The sequence below is a fragment of the Callospermophilus lateralis genome, chromosome 8 (assembly GCF_048772815.1).
Source record: "Callospermophilus lateralis isolate mCalLat2 chromosome 8, mCalLat2.hap1, whole genome shotgun sequence".
NCBI classification, from domain to species: domain Eukaryota; kingdom Metazoa; phylum Chordata; class Mammalia; order Rodentia; family Sciuridae; genus Callospermophilus; species Callospermophilus lateralis.
Window position 1 is genome coordinate 102567802 of NC_135312.1, and position 15652 is coordinate 102583453.

Here is a 15652-nt window from a genome sequence, read left to right on the forward strand (position 1 = left end):
GAAAATTGGGATGCAGAGCAGCTTTGATCCTATCTAACATGAGATTTTAAAATGCACATAACTTAGTTTACTTCTATTAGCTTGTTATTTAACCATCATTTAGCCCTGAGATCCTGTTACCTGCTCTTTGCAATTAAAATAAGCTTGCAATTGAAGTCCTTCGAACCTGAGATTAAGAGAGAGAGAGAGAGAGAGAGAGAGAGAGAGAGAGAGAAACATTCAGATTTGAATATCTGTTAGGCAAACCAAGTAGTTGAAAGGAGCCAGGTTGATTAGAGAAGGCAAAAAATAACAAAATTTAAATGGCTTAGCTATCTCTTCTCAAGAAGAGTTCATATATAAGGAAAAAAAAAACCTTACTTTAAGAATTTTTAATACCAACTTTATATTTATCTGTGAATTATCGCCACAAGCAGGAAAATTAAGGGATTAATTTCTCAAAGTTACTAAAATCAGAATCTTTTTTATTTTCCTGAAAAGGTTGCCAAATATATATATATATGTTTTACTTGTTCAAAACAGAAGAGGACTCATGATTGTGTTAATTTGTAAGTTAGCTGTCACTCTTCAAATGATAGTCTTCAGGCTGAGGCTTGTGAGAACACATAGTAAACTTATTTAAACATTGAACCACTGAAGATGGACTACATAAACTACCTCACATAGTTCCTGCCTTCATGGGTAAACTGTGCCAAAATAAAAATGTTTTAAAATGATAATTCATCATTTTATCTCTCATATTCTAAGCATCATGCAACTCGTTTAACATATACTACTTCACTTAAGCTCTATCATATCTCTTTGAGGAAGATAAATTCCATTCTATGACATTTTTGACATTTTTCTGATGCCTTGAAAAAAGGTATTAAAATTATCTGCAAATATGTGTATGTGTACTCACAAATGTGTGTTCCTTGAGAGAGGTTTTATAGTTTTATTCAGCTTCTCAGAAGTATCTGGAACCCTCAAAATGTCCAAATCAGGGATGGGAATATAGCTCCTTTGGTAGAGCGCTTGCCTTGCATGCACAAGGTCCTGGGTTTGATCCCCAGCACCACAAAGAAAAAAGAAAAGAAAAAAAAAGTCCGAATGAGATTAATCAGTTTGAAGAGAAGAAATTTCTCTATTCTTAATTTGTGTTTATTAGCTTGAACTGGTAACATGGTTTAAAGACTGTGCATTCTCAACAGCTGGGATAGAATTGTTCAGAGAAATGAGTTTCACAGAGAACAGTGTGGAATATAGGAAGCAACAAATAAGATCTAGCTGCTCCAAATCATAGAAAATGTCTGTTGGAATTGCATTTGACAAAAATGGATTATTTGGTATCTTCATGCTTCCTGAAGCCTTATTTTAACTTCCTGCTTTTAATCCAGTCCTACTGTATTCCAATGAGAGACCAAGCCATGTTCTTATTTTTCTGGAAATTGTTGAACAAAAGAAATCTATTGAGAGAAAAGATACATTTCTCATGACTCTCTTGTTATAGTGACGATTTTAATTGAAAGCACACCTGCCACTGTTAGTGGCACCAGGCAGAGCAGCCTCTTTCAGACCTTCAGATTTGCTTTAGCCACAAATTGAAGGAAAGAATCCATTTTTCAGCCAATGTCTTAGGAAAGTGCATTTGGCATTTAGTGCTGTTAGTGCCAGGGTATGACCTTTTTAAGGAAAGAAGGAACTGTTCCTCCCAACCTGTGTATTTCTTGGGATTGGATCACCTCTCCTTAAAGTCATGCACTGGCAGGATCTGCTGGACTGAAATGCCAATGCAGGAGGCAATACTTCCTGTTAAAGGGAGCAGAAGATAGATTGAAAAGGATGCCAGATGACCTTTTGTCTTTGTCCTTCTCTTGAGGCTTAGTAGTCTCTCACTTCTTGCCTCACTCTTTTCCAAAGGGTCTTTGCCTCAGTCACCTGAAGACTAATATCTGCTGTCTGATGGGTGGTGATGGATGTGCTTAACTGAGGCCCCTGCAATACTGCCCCAGTGTCACGTAAGAAGACATGACACCATTCCAGAGATTGCTAGAACAAGCCTGCCCTTGTTCTACCAATGCAGCAGTTCTGCAGTGGGAAAAGGTAATTGCTGCTCACCGTAGTCTCCCCTTGACCTACAGTACATCAGTATCCTGCTGGTCTGGGCCACTGAGACACTCTCCATTCCTGCCAGCACCCTTTGCAGGAAATCACAAAGGGCTGAGACTCCCTGCTGCCTGTCTTATTAGCGTAGGTGCCTGTTATGAAAACAGACTGTGTGGCATAGACTGGTGGTGTCAATTTTCAGTAAACTGGGCATTGCATAAGGTGGCCAGTTATGAATGGCTCTGTAATCTGTGTTAACACCAGCTAGGCTACCTCTGGGCTGTGAACCACCTGAAAAAAAATGCTTCCTCTTCTGTGTGTGTGTGTGTGTGTGTGTGTGTATGTATGTGTGTGTGTGTGTGTGTGTGTGTGTGTGTGTGTATATATATATATATATATATATATATATATATATATATATATATATCTTTTTTTCTTCCTCTTCTTTCTATAGTTATAGATAATAAAAAGGGCCCAAACATGAATATTCATTAGAATTCAGTTCAACAGGAATTATCAGGTATCATTTCTGTGCCTCAGTTTCCTTCCCTATAAAAGGTAGATAATGTTTACCCTGCAGTCTGTCTGTGTTGTCAGAGCAATGCTTTATATCTTTTCTCACAATTTAAGGACAGAAACACCAAAGGACTGTGCTGTTGAAAACACAGTTCCCTTTATTTAAATACAGACTCACTTTGAGATACCTGGAGATTCTTTGTGATTTTTGCCTAATTTGGGAAGGATTTGTAAGGCTACAGACAACCTTATAAGAAAATCCTATTTGTTGCTGCAGGAGACAAAGACTCTCTCCTAGACCAAACTTTAGTCAGACTCCTCTGAACCCTCCTGTGAACTCTTTTTCAACTGTGGGCTTCAGGATATTCTTGCAGAGCCCTGCTAAGCCAGCTTAGAGAGAATCCCTCATCACAGATACCTGATCAGCTGGCCTACCTTCACCAAGAAACTTGTTACACAATCCATAAAACTGCCCCTACCCTTAATGTTTCATCTTAGTAATTTTCTGTCCATGAACCCCCTCAAACTGTTCTTTGGCTATAAATACCTGCATATTCTTATCATATTTGGATTTGAGCCCATTCTTTCTCTCCCCTATTGTGATCATCTTGACATTAATTGTGAGAGATCTGATTAAAGTCTTCCTTTTTCTGTTTTAACATATATCCAAATAATTTCTTCTTTAATACAGAACAACACTCAAATATTGAGGTTTTTAAAAGAAGGTAACACTTACATAGAGCATGCTATGTGCCAAGATGCTATTTCTTCTAAATGCTAAGCCTGTTTCTCATGAAAACACATTGAGGCGGTATTATCATCATTATCTGTAATTAATAGATGGAACTGTTCCCTGGAAGGTTACTTATGCAAGCCCGCAGAGATAAAGCTGGGTAGTGGAACTAGTACTCCAACTCAGGGGAGCCTCCCCAAGTTTGTGTTCTTGAGCTCCAATTCAAACTGCCCTAGGGGACTGAATGGACATCAGACAGGGAAGTCTACTCTGTCAGTACCCTTAGAGAACAAACTCAGCTGCACATAGGACTTTCCTAATATTAATGAGCAAAGCAGGATCCTGGGACATGGGCCACTTGGAGTGTCTATGTCTATGTCTATGTCAAGAGGCCCTTCTCAGTGCCATCTAGTTGTTTCCATCTGGAGATGCAAAGTTTGAAATTTTGAAATAGAATCACACAGGGAAAAATCTGTATTTTTATGCAAGATCACTTCAGTTCAGAAGGAAAAGAAAGGGAAGGAAAAACTATCTAGGACACATACACACACACACACACACACACACACATACACACACACACATGCACACACACCCTTATGGAAGAAATTTATTCAGTCTGGAGGCTACCTGTTTGCAACCTTATTATTTTTTCTTTACAATATTTTTATTTATTTATTTATTTTTATTTATTTGTATGTCTTGCTGATGATGGAACCTAGGGCCCCATGCATGCAAGGTAAGCACTCTACCACAGGGGCTAAAACCCAGCCCCCAACCTTATTCTTTAAAGTCATTAAATTTAATTTTAATGGAGTCTAGTTGACGATAAAGCTGTGGACTCCTCACTCTGAACCACCAAATAATTGCTTTTAATTATTTGGTGTGTCTGTTCCATGGGAAAGGTAGATTTTACCTATTTGGTGTGGGAGGGAAAGGGAGAGAGAAGTAGTTTGGGAACATAGGAGAGTGTCTCCTGGACTCATACAGATGCTGCAATGATTCCATTAACAGCTATGTTTGAGACCAGTGATGACTTCTTATCTACTAATAAATCAATAGATTTCAAGTTAAGAGGTGCGAAGCAAGCAATCTGGACTTTGTTTCTTGATTCTTGAATTGATAGATCATTTAATCTCTATTAGCAAGCAAATGAAAGAAAACTCCCTTGCAAAGTTAAACTAATACACTCAGCTGTGTGTGGGAAATGGAAGTAAACACAATGACTGAGGATTTTATGAAGTCATCTTCATCAAAGTCTTTTCATTTTCAGTTGCTGAACTTTGTGCTGTTTCTATTTTACAGTCCTATTTGGCAAACAGGATTTCTGGGCTCCGGCCATGTAACATAGGAGACAGGCTGTTCCCTTGGCTTTATGAGAACTACCAACTTTTCATAGCAGGTGTCCAGTGTTCTTGGTTTAAATTGTCTAAACTTGAATTCCAGATACCCAAAACTTAAATAAATAAGGTACTACCACTTTCTTACTTCCAAAAATATTATTCCTTTTAATTGCAGTTTCATTAATATTTTATGTCATGGCTAAATATTTCCTGTTAGTTTGGAAGTTTAATAGTGCTTTTAATAATGACCATTTTAGAGGAAAACAGGATCAATTAACAACTTTTTATGCACAAAACCCTGCACTGTATCCTGTGGAGTAAACAGAAAAGAATCAATAAGCATCCCCCTGCCTTCCTGGGGCTTTTTAATATTTGTAGAGAAATGGGACACTTAAATAGATAAGAATGGTACAAAGCCAGAACATGAAAATCACAAGATGAAGAACAAGCTGACCGACTTGTAGGAGTTTTTGAAAAATAAAATCTATGATTTGAAGCCTTTACAGAACTTCAGAAAAGAAATGGGGTTCAAGTGGGACCTTGAAGAATCAGTGGGCTTTTTAGGATAAGGAAAGCCAACAGTAGGAGGAAACGTATGATCAACACAGATGCAAAAGAGAGAGAAAGGGAAAGTGGCTTAGGTTACAGTAAATGAATAGAAAACTAGAGAAAGGAGAAGCGGAATAGAAACCTAGAAGAGTAGTTTGAATGGGCAGAAAGCAGTCAAGACCAACAATGGAAAAAATATTTAGTCCATTAATATGAATAATGATGTTACAAGATAAACTAGTTTCCAGAAGAAAATGTTTGATTTCTGGTTAGATTTCATACAATAGAAGATCAGTCAAATAGCATTGAATCAAAAATAAAATTTCATACTTTCAAAATCTGAGCCAAACAAGATAGGACTTTGCCTTCTTTTGATACTTCGAAGCCCAAATTAAGATTGTTTAACGTATCATCAAACACATGCAAAGAAGTAGGAACTTTGAATGCTGGAGTTGGAAAAGCCCTTAGAAAGCTGATAATCCATTTTGCCAATGAGTTAATTTGGGACCCAGAGAGATTAAGTGATTAGCCTGAGGTAACATAGCCTTTTAGTGATAGAGATAATATTAAACTAATTTCTGATCCGTGGCTTTATCCATATGCCTTAATATCTAGTTATCCTTTCTAAAAATGTTTACACATAAATGTACATATAATTTTACATAACCATATACCCCAGGTTATATCAGATAGGTTTTAAAAAATTCATCACTTTCACACTTTGAGGACCTCCTTCATCCCTCCCTATTCCTAACTCATCCCTCTCCCTTCATTTAATAAATAAGTGATATGTTGCCAGAGCAACTTAGAGAGGCCGTAAACATCTTAGAAAGACTCAGTTTAAAATTTTTTTTAAATGGCTGGGGATATTGCTTAGTGGCTAAGTGCCCCTTGGCTCAATCCCCAGTACCAAAAATAAATAAATAAACAAACAAACCTACTTATCCCTATTTCTTTATAGACTGGTGTTTTTATTTCTTTTGATAGAGATTGTATCACAGGATCAAAGACATGTGCATTTTTAGTTTTAAAAACTAACCTGCTTCCTTTAAAAAAGCTATAGCAATACACTTAAAATTTGCACTTAAAATTAGTAAAAATACTTGCTTTCCCTACGTCTCCCCAGGTCTCACTGTATTATAAGCCAATTTTTGGTTTGGGTTTTTTTATTTTTAAGTTTTCCAAGTTCAGTTGGCATAAAAGAAAATCTCATTAATTTATCTGCATTTATTTGATCAAAAATGAATTAGATCATCCTTTTATAAGCTTGTTGGTTATTTGGATTTCTTATCTTCTCAGTTGTGTTTTCATATTCCTTACCCAACTTTTTCCAACAGATTATTTGGTCTCCTTTTAATTTTTAAAACCTTTTGCTATATTATATAATCTAACAAATTCTCAAATCTATCATATCTTTTATCATGCAAAAGTTTTGAATTTTAGTCACCTATGTTTATATTTTATCTTATTGTTTCTGCCTTGTCTAAAAAGAACCAACTGTCCTATCCCTATATTGATGGTTTCTAGATTTTCTTACAAATTTTAATTTATTTATTTTAAACTCTGATCCATTTATATACAATTTATTTTTAAATTGGTATAAGATATTCTTTTTTTCTTCCAGATGAATAAGCAGTTTATCAGCACCTTCTATTAAGTAGTGCCTCCTTTTGCCACTAAATCAAAATATATGCTTTTTGGCATATATTAAATTCAAATTTACATTTTGATCTATTTCTTGATATTCTATCTCAGATATAAAGTTTGGGCTTATTTCAGTACTTGCTGATATAATTATAGTAGCTTTACAGAATTTTCTGATCTCTGGCAAATTAGATTATACAAATGATTTTAAAGTAGTTATCAGATGTAAGTACTTACACTAAAAACCCATTTTCTAGACAGCGTTTGAATACAAGTAGAAGCTGAAGTACCAAAATAATATTTGTATAGTTAAAACATTTTTTTTCAAAATCTTTCTTTCCAAGGTCTATTTTCACAGCCACAGATCTAAGAAGAAAAGGCCAATGTGCTTATGTGATCTTATAAAAATGGCAATTGTGTACACTTTTAGTACTTAAATGATGTGCTGTATTAACAGTACTGTTTCCTTGATCCCCAGGCTGATTCTTCAGAGGAATCATCTCTGACTGTGTCTTCACTCTGAACTCCCACTGCTTCCAGCAAGAACACCACTCAAGGGAGAGCTCTGGCGTGTTTTTGGAAAGAAATTCCATGGGGACTGTACCTGACCCTCTGAGATCCACTAAGACTTCCCTGATTGCAGCTTCTTTAAAAGAGGAGGCTCAAGGAGAGCTGCAGGCTTCCTTATCTCAGTGCCGACCAGCTCAACCGGGAAAGAATGCCAATGGACTGGCAGGTGCCCCTGCAGAACCAAGCCTCAGCCCCAGCACTGCTGCTGAGGCGGTGATGCAAGCTTGTGAGCATGAGATCACCCAGCCAGACATGTCTTCTCCTGGTGTCTTCAATGAGGTGGAGAAAGCATCTCCCACACACAATTCTCCTGGAGATCCCCAATTGCTGGAAAGCAGAGAGCCCACAGCACCAGCCCCAAGCCCTACGGCAGCAAAGGATCTTGTACACAGACCATTTACAATGCCAGCCAATCAGCATACCCACCAGGCCATCCCAGGTGATCGGCCCAATGCCAGCGCCTCATCGGAACCTGAAGATTCCTTGGTGAAATCTCAGAGAACCTTGAATGGAGCCCAAAACGAGAAGTCAAATTGTCCTGCAGGGGGCACCTGTGGCAGCAGCAAAGATCAGGCATCTTGTGATTTTCCTTCTCAAGAAACAATTCAGGGAATGGTACAGAGCACAGCAGCCGAGGTGTTCAGTCATTCTTCCCCTCCTGCAGGTGGGCCTGAAGGGGACAGGCAGCAAGCCATCTGCCACTCCACAACGAGGTCCTGTGAGCCTCCAGCAAGAGAAGATGGATGTTCAGAGAACAAACAACCATCTGCCACTGCCTCAGACACCCAAGGTACAACATCTGGGACACCTCAGCTATCCCATCTCACTAGAGAAGTTTCATCACGTACACTAGATCCAGAGAAGGCACTGCGGCCAACACAACAGGTGTCGAGGTTCAAAGAAGCCAGTACAATGACCAACCAAGCTGAAAGTGAGATCAAGGAGGCCCCCAGCAAGGTTCATCAAGATGCTGAGGTGCAGGCGGTGGCCAGCGTGGAAAGCAGATCCGTCTCCACTAGCCCCAGCATCCTCACTGCTTTCTTAAAGGAAACCCCTGCTCTTGAGTGCTTGGAACATCAAGAGCAGCTGCGTGTCATTTGCCAGGGAAGTGGCAGTGGCAGCCATGTGTTGGAGCTCTCTAACAGCATACAAGCCCCCCAGGAGGCAGGGCAGGGCTGTGGCATTATGGCTCAGGTGCACATCCAGACAGCTGCACCTGTCTCTACAGCTTTCCAAGGGGAACTTAAAGGAGTAAGCCTACCAGAGCAGATCCTGAAGACCTCACCCATCAGCAGGGCCTGCAGTCAGGCCCAGGATACTTGTAAAGAAGGTGGGAGACCAGCAGGAGAGACTCCACTGAGGGAAGAGTCAACCTCTAGACAGCTTTCAGATGCTAATTCTAGCTCCCTGAAAGCTAGCCCCATTGACCAGATTTCTAGCAGTGCAGGTAGTCAGTCTGGAATAAACCAGGAACTGGGGACATCTGAAGCCAAGACATCTGATCACAAGACTGATCCAGACTACAAACTATCGGACTCCTGCAGCCCTGAGAGCAAAGAGGACCAGTCCAGGAGTTTGGACGCCACGAGTAAAGGAGGTCCAAAGGAGACAAAGTACAAGTCTCCTCAGATAGTAAAAGAAAAGGAGCCTACGGGCACCGATGCTCTAGATGCCAAAACCCTACTGCTCGATCCCAAAGCTCAAGAAAATGGAGGCTCGGGATCAGCTGCCAATCCCATACCCTCCCCAAACAGAAAGAACCAGGAGGGCATCTTAGAGGAAAACAGACAGACCAAGACAGTCACCAGCCTGAGCCTACCCCCGGACGCCATGGGTGACTCCAGCCCAGGTTCTGGCAAGAGGACCCCTTCTCGCTCGGTCAAAGCCAGCCCTCGCCGGGCCAGCCGGGTCAGCGAGTTCCTCAAGGAGTTAAATGTGACAGCAGCTGCTGCTCAGGTGGGGCTCACACCAGGAGAGAAGAAAAAGCAGCTAAGCACAGACGCCAAACTCCAGCTGAAGCAGTCCAAGCGGGTCAAGGACGTCGTGTGGGACGAGCAGGGCATGACCTGGGAAGTGTACGGGGCTTCCCTGGACCCGGAGTCCCTGGGGATCGCCATCCAGAACCACTTACAAAGACAAATTCGGGAACATGAGAAATTAACCAAAACGCAAAGCGACCAGACCCGGAGATCCATTTCCTCAGACACTTCCTCCAATAAGAAGCTGAAAGGGAGGCAGCACAGCGTATTCCAGTCCATGCTGCAGAACTTCCGTCGCCCCAACTGCTGTGTTCGCCCTGCCCCTTCTTCTGTGTTAGATTGAAAGGGGACACGTATGGGGGGGGCAGGGGGATCTGCGTATGCGCATATGGTATCATATGTGTCTGTCTGTGTCAAAGCGTAAGTTGTTTTCTGAGAAACCAAGAAGAAAAAGCAAGTATTAACTATAGGAAATTGCTATTGAAAATCGTGGGATCCTTTGAGGGTTCATAAATAAAGATGCCATTTCAATGTGAAAGAAAGAACAAGAGAAGCAAGCTTCACTGCAGATTTGCAACCCTGATTAAGTGGAAATCATATTCACTGTTTGTTGTTTTTGTTTTTTGTTTTTTTTTTTTGAACTATGACATTGCTTATAGAAATAACAATACCATTATACATGTATCATTTTGTATTACTGCCTCAATGTGTATCACTTGATGGTATTTGCATTAAAATCTCTACTTTATATTAAAAATAGCATAAACACTATTAGCAAAAACGTTATGATTTCTAGTCCTATTGAAATAAGAATGCTGTTACCACACAAAATTTAAGTAGGTAATAAGAACCATAATGTAAAAATTTGAAACAAATTTTACATACGTAAAATACCAAATATGAATTAGTATTTGTAAGCATCTGCAGATAGCCCTTTTCATACACTTTGTATAGCTTTTAGAAAATATAAGTTATGTGAGGATAATTAGCTAAGGCTTTAGATATGAATACTGTCCAACTACATCCAACATGGACTTACATATACACATGTTCCTGCACAGAAGGCAGGGTGCATATCTGTGAGGCTAACCAAATTGGATTCATATTTTCTTACCCTAAAGGAGGCATATGGGACTGGATTCTTGAGAAGAGTCATCACATGAGAGATAATAGTAAATTTTATGTGATACAGAAGTTCTCCAGTCATATTCTACTGAATTATAAGGTTCTGGTAAGGAATTATAAATAGCAGATTACCAAAATCTGTTTTATCTGTGTTGATAAAAGGAAGAGCCTTTAAGTAACAAAAACTACATGTTTCATCTGTATTCATGTAAACAGCATAAAATTTTTGGCTTTCTTTGGATTTGGTTCAGTAGTTTCTAACAGCAAATGTGGTCAACACCAAAGGGAACAGAAGTTCTCTTACATGTAGACAAATATCACCTGTTTAGGTCTATAATCTGGAGTAAAAAAAAAAAAAAATAGGTAATTTTTTTATACTTTTTTTTTTCATCTTTCATACATTTGATTCATGTGAGTTATGCTTTTCCATTTTTACCCCAAATACAAATTTGCATATCTCAACCTTCAAAGCCAACAAAAAAAGAGGTCAATGTAAGCATGGTTTGAGTTTGGAGTAGGATATTCCTTGAGAACACTGGCATCTATCTGAGCTCAGCACTCACTCCTCTCTAGAAGAGGAGAGTATCCCTGAAACATAGGGGCATCCTCCAAGACACTGGCCAGGGGCCACCAGCAGCTGCTTTCTTTGACGAATGGAAAGAAGAATGCATTAGTCAAGGCCCTAGGAACCCTTCCCTTCCTGGATTCATCAAAGGGCCTCCATCTTGCCCTTAGAAAATTTGACTGCTAGATGTTGGAGTGGTACTGGTTGCCTTCTCTAAACTCATTCCCCAGATGAGCCCAAAAAAAGAATATCTGACCACGCAATTTTCTTCAAATACCATTGGTACAGTCAATTCCCATTATCTGTTTTAGCTTATTTCAATTTAATTCTACTTTGCAGGTTCTAAACATGAGGGGGGACAAATCATACCTAAACTCTACCCTGTGTGCAACCTACACTGGGAACTAACTAAATTACTAAAAAGCTTTGATTTCTTTCAAAGCAATTTAGCTGTATATGCAGACTGCATAAGAAGACCACAGTGACAGCCTTCTTGGAGCCTGAGAATGGCAATTACAGTTGTTATGCTTGGAACTTATAATGAATTTTTTAATAAGGCACATTTTTTAGTTTCTTCCTAATTGGCCTCTTTTAAGAACACTATCTAAAGTAGAAATTATCAAATTACCAATCATATTACATTTAATGATTAGAGATTAAGTCTAAAATTCTCTCTTCTGGACTTAAGCACCTATTTGTCTCAGATAACTTGGCCACAACTATTCTGTCTCCTCTTTCACACTGGCCATTTCTATCACATGATGGCACACACACTGTGTATACACAGAGTACACCCTGTACACATAGGAGCAGCTGTCAATAGCACCTACTCCAGATAGGTGGGCCCCAGGTAATCCTCTGCTGTGAAGTGGCTAGAACAGGCTGTTCCTGTATTATCATAGGAGAGAAGAAAAATTCAACATCCGGCAATAATATTTACTTTCATGAGATTAGAGTAACCACACGATTTATAAATAGTGAGATGAAGCAGAGATCTAAGAGAAAAACCTTGGTATTTGTCACACATTGTTAATCAGAACCACTCAATTTGGTATTGTAGTTGTGCCTCTCAAACTAAAACTTTAAGCAAAAATGTTTGATGTAGTAAGTTTGGTTTTCTTTGGTGCTATAACTAAATTCTTGATTTCTCAACACTCTAGAAATGGTCATAATATAGTACAAAACCTTGTTTGTTTTGTTCTTATCAAATTTTATAGAACTAGCAGCTTTTAGAAACAATAACAGAAATGTGTCATCAAATAGATATATGAGATGGGAGGCTATTTAAGATAGTGTTTTTACATTTTAGTACCTGCCCTAAGCTACTCTCAAAATAAAACCATGTTTGAGATTCTTCCTTACATCAGTCTGTGACACAGAATTGGGTATTTAGTATGTCGTTTGGGATGTCTTGGATTCATTCAACAAAGGAAGTTGCAATATAATATAATCCTGATGGACTTTAAACTTGCTCAATCATTCCTTGCTTTACCTGCATGATACCCACTGAGTTAAAAGTTGTTTGTGTTTGTCCTTAATTTCTTTTAATGTGATTTGTCCATTTTAATACACTCTACTTTTAGATCTTTAGAGAGGAAATATTTTATTCAATTAAGAAATAGAAAATACTCCTTAAGCCAGTAATAAAAGAAGTGAGTTAGAACTTAGTGTCTGGCAGGTCATTCAACATTTAAAGTGTAAAGATGTTATACCACTTACCAAATGAACACTAGAATTTTTATTTAAGTATTAATTTTTCTAGGTTTATGATCATAAGAAAAATAGCATTGCTTCACTGCCACATGTTTATCTTGAACGCCTTTCTAATCATGTCTTTTTGAATTACTAGCTTTTGATGCCACAGACTAGCTACTTTATATACAATAAAATCCTGATTAACCTTTCTGTTTTGAATTAGTAGCATAAGTTGAATATTTTTAAGTAAAGGTTAACCAGAAATCTTTTTTGTTTGTGTCCAAAAAGTGTTGGTAAAATGGATTAGTATGTTTTCTACCTTATAAATTCCACTATATTGAATATAATTTGACCTTTGATAATTTTTTAGTCTTGAGAATCATCTGATACTCATTATTCGGGGTACCAATATTCTCCATGTTATAAGTTAAACATAAAAATTGAAATAAATTGGACTGAGTACTATATGTAACGTAAACCCTACAGGTTAGATTTTGAAACCAAATCTTTAATAGGAGCTTGCAACCTTAAGGGAAAAAGCAAAAGAGGAAAATGTCATTTGGTTGTATCCCAAAGTATTGAGATTTTACTATTCCTAGCTTATACTAATATTGTTCCTTTCATTTTAGGGAATTTCTGCCATGCTGGGAATAGTTGTATATATATAACACCAAGAATAGAATACAATGTGACTTTAAAATTTGTTTACAGAGGATATATACAATGTGCTGTTAATGTAACTTGTCTGGCCTTTGTTATATTCACTCTATTACTGTTTTGTTGCCAAAATGTGAGGAATTATTGTCTTTTTTTCCTCCTACATATTGTGCAAGTATTAAAGATATTGTCCACCTCTGGTACCACGAAATTCACCATATTCCTTGTTAACTTTTTCAGAACCAGTATAAAGAAAAATAATATATTAGGATAGGTTTGCATATATATGTGTGTGTGCTTATGTGTGTGTTTATTGAAAATTGGGCACCTGTAGACTTGTGTAGACCTCGTACCTGCCTGATTGACTAATTCTCCACAATGCTGCCATGGAGATGAGGCTGTGTACTCTCTCCTCCTTTGTCCTGAGTGGTGTTTGAGAAACGAAGCTTGTGAGTTTCCTTCTGTGATAACACAGTGAGCTCAGCAGCATCTGAGATGAGTGAGCGGATCACCTTGTCCAGCCCTTGTTTTGTCTACCCAGTGAATCAGAAGTCTCCACATCCACTCCCACTTTTGCTTTTCACATTCATCTGAGCATTTTGTTTTCTCTGAGCAGTGTTTCTCAATGTCATATGTAGCCCTTTGGGTTGATTCTCTCCAAATGTAGGTTAGCTGCTGCCACCTGGCAAATAACAGGCAATTTACTGAATCTCCTGTCCATCCTGTAACTGTATCCTCCTTAATGAAATTCTGCAACTGGCTGAGTAATTACAAATGTCATCTGTGCAGACACATGGGCTTAAGAATAACAACACAATTTTGAATACTTTTGTAAAAGGGAAAAAAATAGTCTTATAAATACTGAAACAAATTTCCATGAACTTTATCCTGATCTAGGGGGAAAAAAAAAAAAAAGTTTTCTCCTTGGCTACAGAAATCAAATAAGCAATGACCAAGGATATAAATAAGGATTAACTGAGTTGGAGAAATTCTGTCTCACAAGTAATCAGTGACATCTGCCAGAGGTCATCACAGCTACTTTTAACTGTGAATACTCACCAGCTAAACTACTCACTTGCCACAACCAAATAACCTCTCTCAAAGTAAATCCAATACACCTGTATATATGTGTTGATCGAAACAACAAAAGAGTCCTGAAACATTAATTTTGGGATACTGGGAAAATTAAGGTGATAATAATATAAAAGACATTCAAATAACCATGGGATTTGGTGAAATGACTCTGGGGGCCAGAATGGTGCAACAAGATGTTATTTACATTTTTTTAAACAGATATCTCAGATACTAATCATGAGAATAAAGACTGTTGAATATGAAATTAAAGCCAAGCAATAATGTGCCAAAAAGAGGCAGTTATACCAGCAAGTGCATCTGTTGCAGGCACACTGTTATATAACTATGGTTTGCTCAACAAAGACTTGATTATAACCCAGAGGATAAAAGAAATGAAGGCATAATTTCTGCTTTCTTGTTGAGTAAACTTGTTTAGGAATTCCATAAAGAGGTGCAGCACTAGTGAGCATGAGACACAGGCAATATTTCTGTTTTCATGCTAGCCAAGAGAGAAGAGGAGCCACTAAAAGGTTTGCCATCTTAAAACTCAAGACAACTCCATCCAGAAACTTCTGTCAAGTGAAGGGGATAAACTTATGGTAATTCCTCTTCCTGCACCCTAGCACGTTCAAAAGCAATTTTGTCAACTCTGCCCAGAGTATCGTCCCTCTTAGCTATGAAAAATGGGTTCCTGGATGTAAAGTTACTAAAACATGAGTACCTGTATCCAAAGGGGCCACAAATAATGCCTTACAGAAAATGATGCTCCAGATGGTTATCTCTAAATACCAATTCTTCAAGTGTCTTTCTGGGTTGAAGTTCAAAAGATTAATTGGCTGCAAAAAAGCAGGAATTAAAATCACATATTTTACACTTTGGAAAAAGATACTGGTAATCAACCAATAAGGTGATAATTATAAGAGATACCCTACTGATTTAAGTATGTTAGGGAAAATTAAATGGGATAAAAATACTAACTTCTTTCTTGATTTTTTATATGTGGAGATGTCATCAATTTATTTCTGGGAAGAAAATTATAGCTTACTTTTTGACATTATTGCTAGTATTGCTCTTTGTTACTTTAAAAATTAAATCATCTCTTCTTTAGGAAAAAAAA

General features: G+C 38.1%; 1 protein-coding gene across 1 annotated transcript; it reads left to right on the plus strand.

The window, feature by feature from the left end:
* The first annotated feature begins 7428 nt into the window (after positions 1-7428).
* Gprin3 (GPRIN family member 3) lies at positions 7429-9762 on the plus strand. Its single transcript, XM_076865144.2, has one exon. The coding sequence runs from the start codon at positions 7462-7464 to the stop codon at positions 9760-9762; it is 2301 nt and encodes a 766-aa protein (XP_076721259.2). The 5' UTR covers positions 7429-7461.
* Positions 9763-15652: the final 5890 nt, after the last annotated feature.

Bases quoted from the DNA above. Each gene is read 5' to 3' on its own strand.
- Gprin3 (XM_076865144.2), top strand. From the start codon at position 7,462: ATGGGGACTGTACCTGACCCTCTGAGATCCACTAAGACTTCCCTGATT.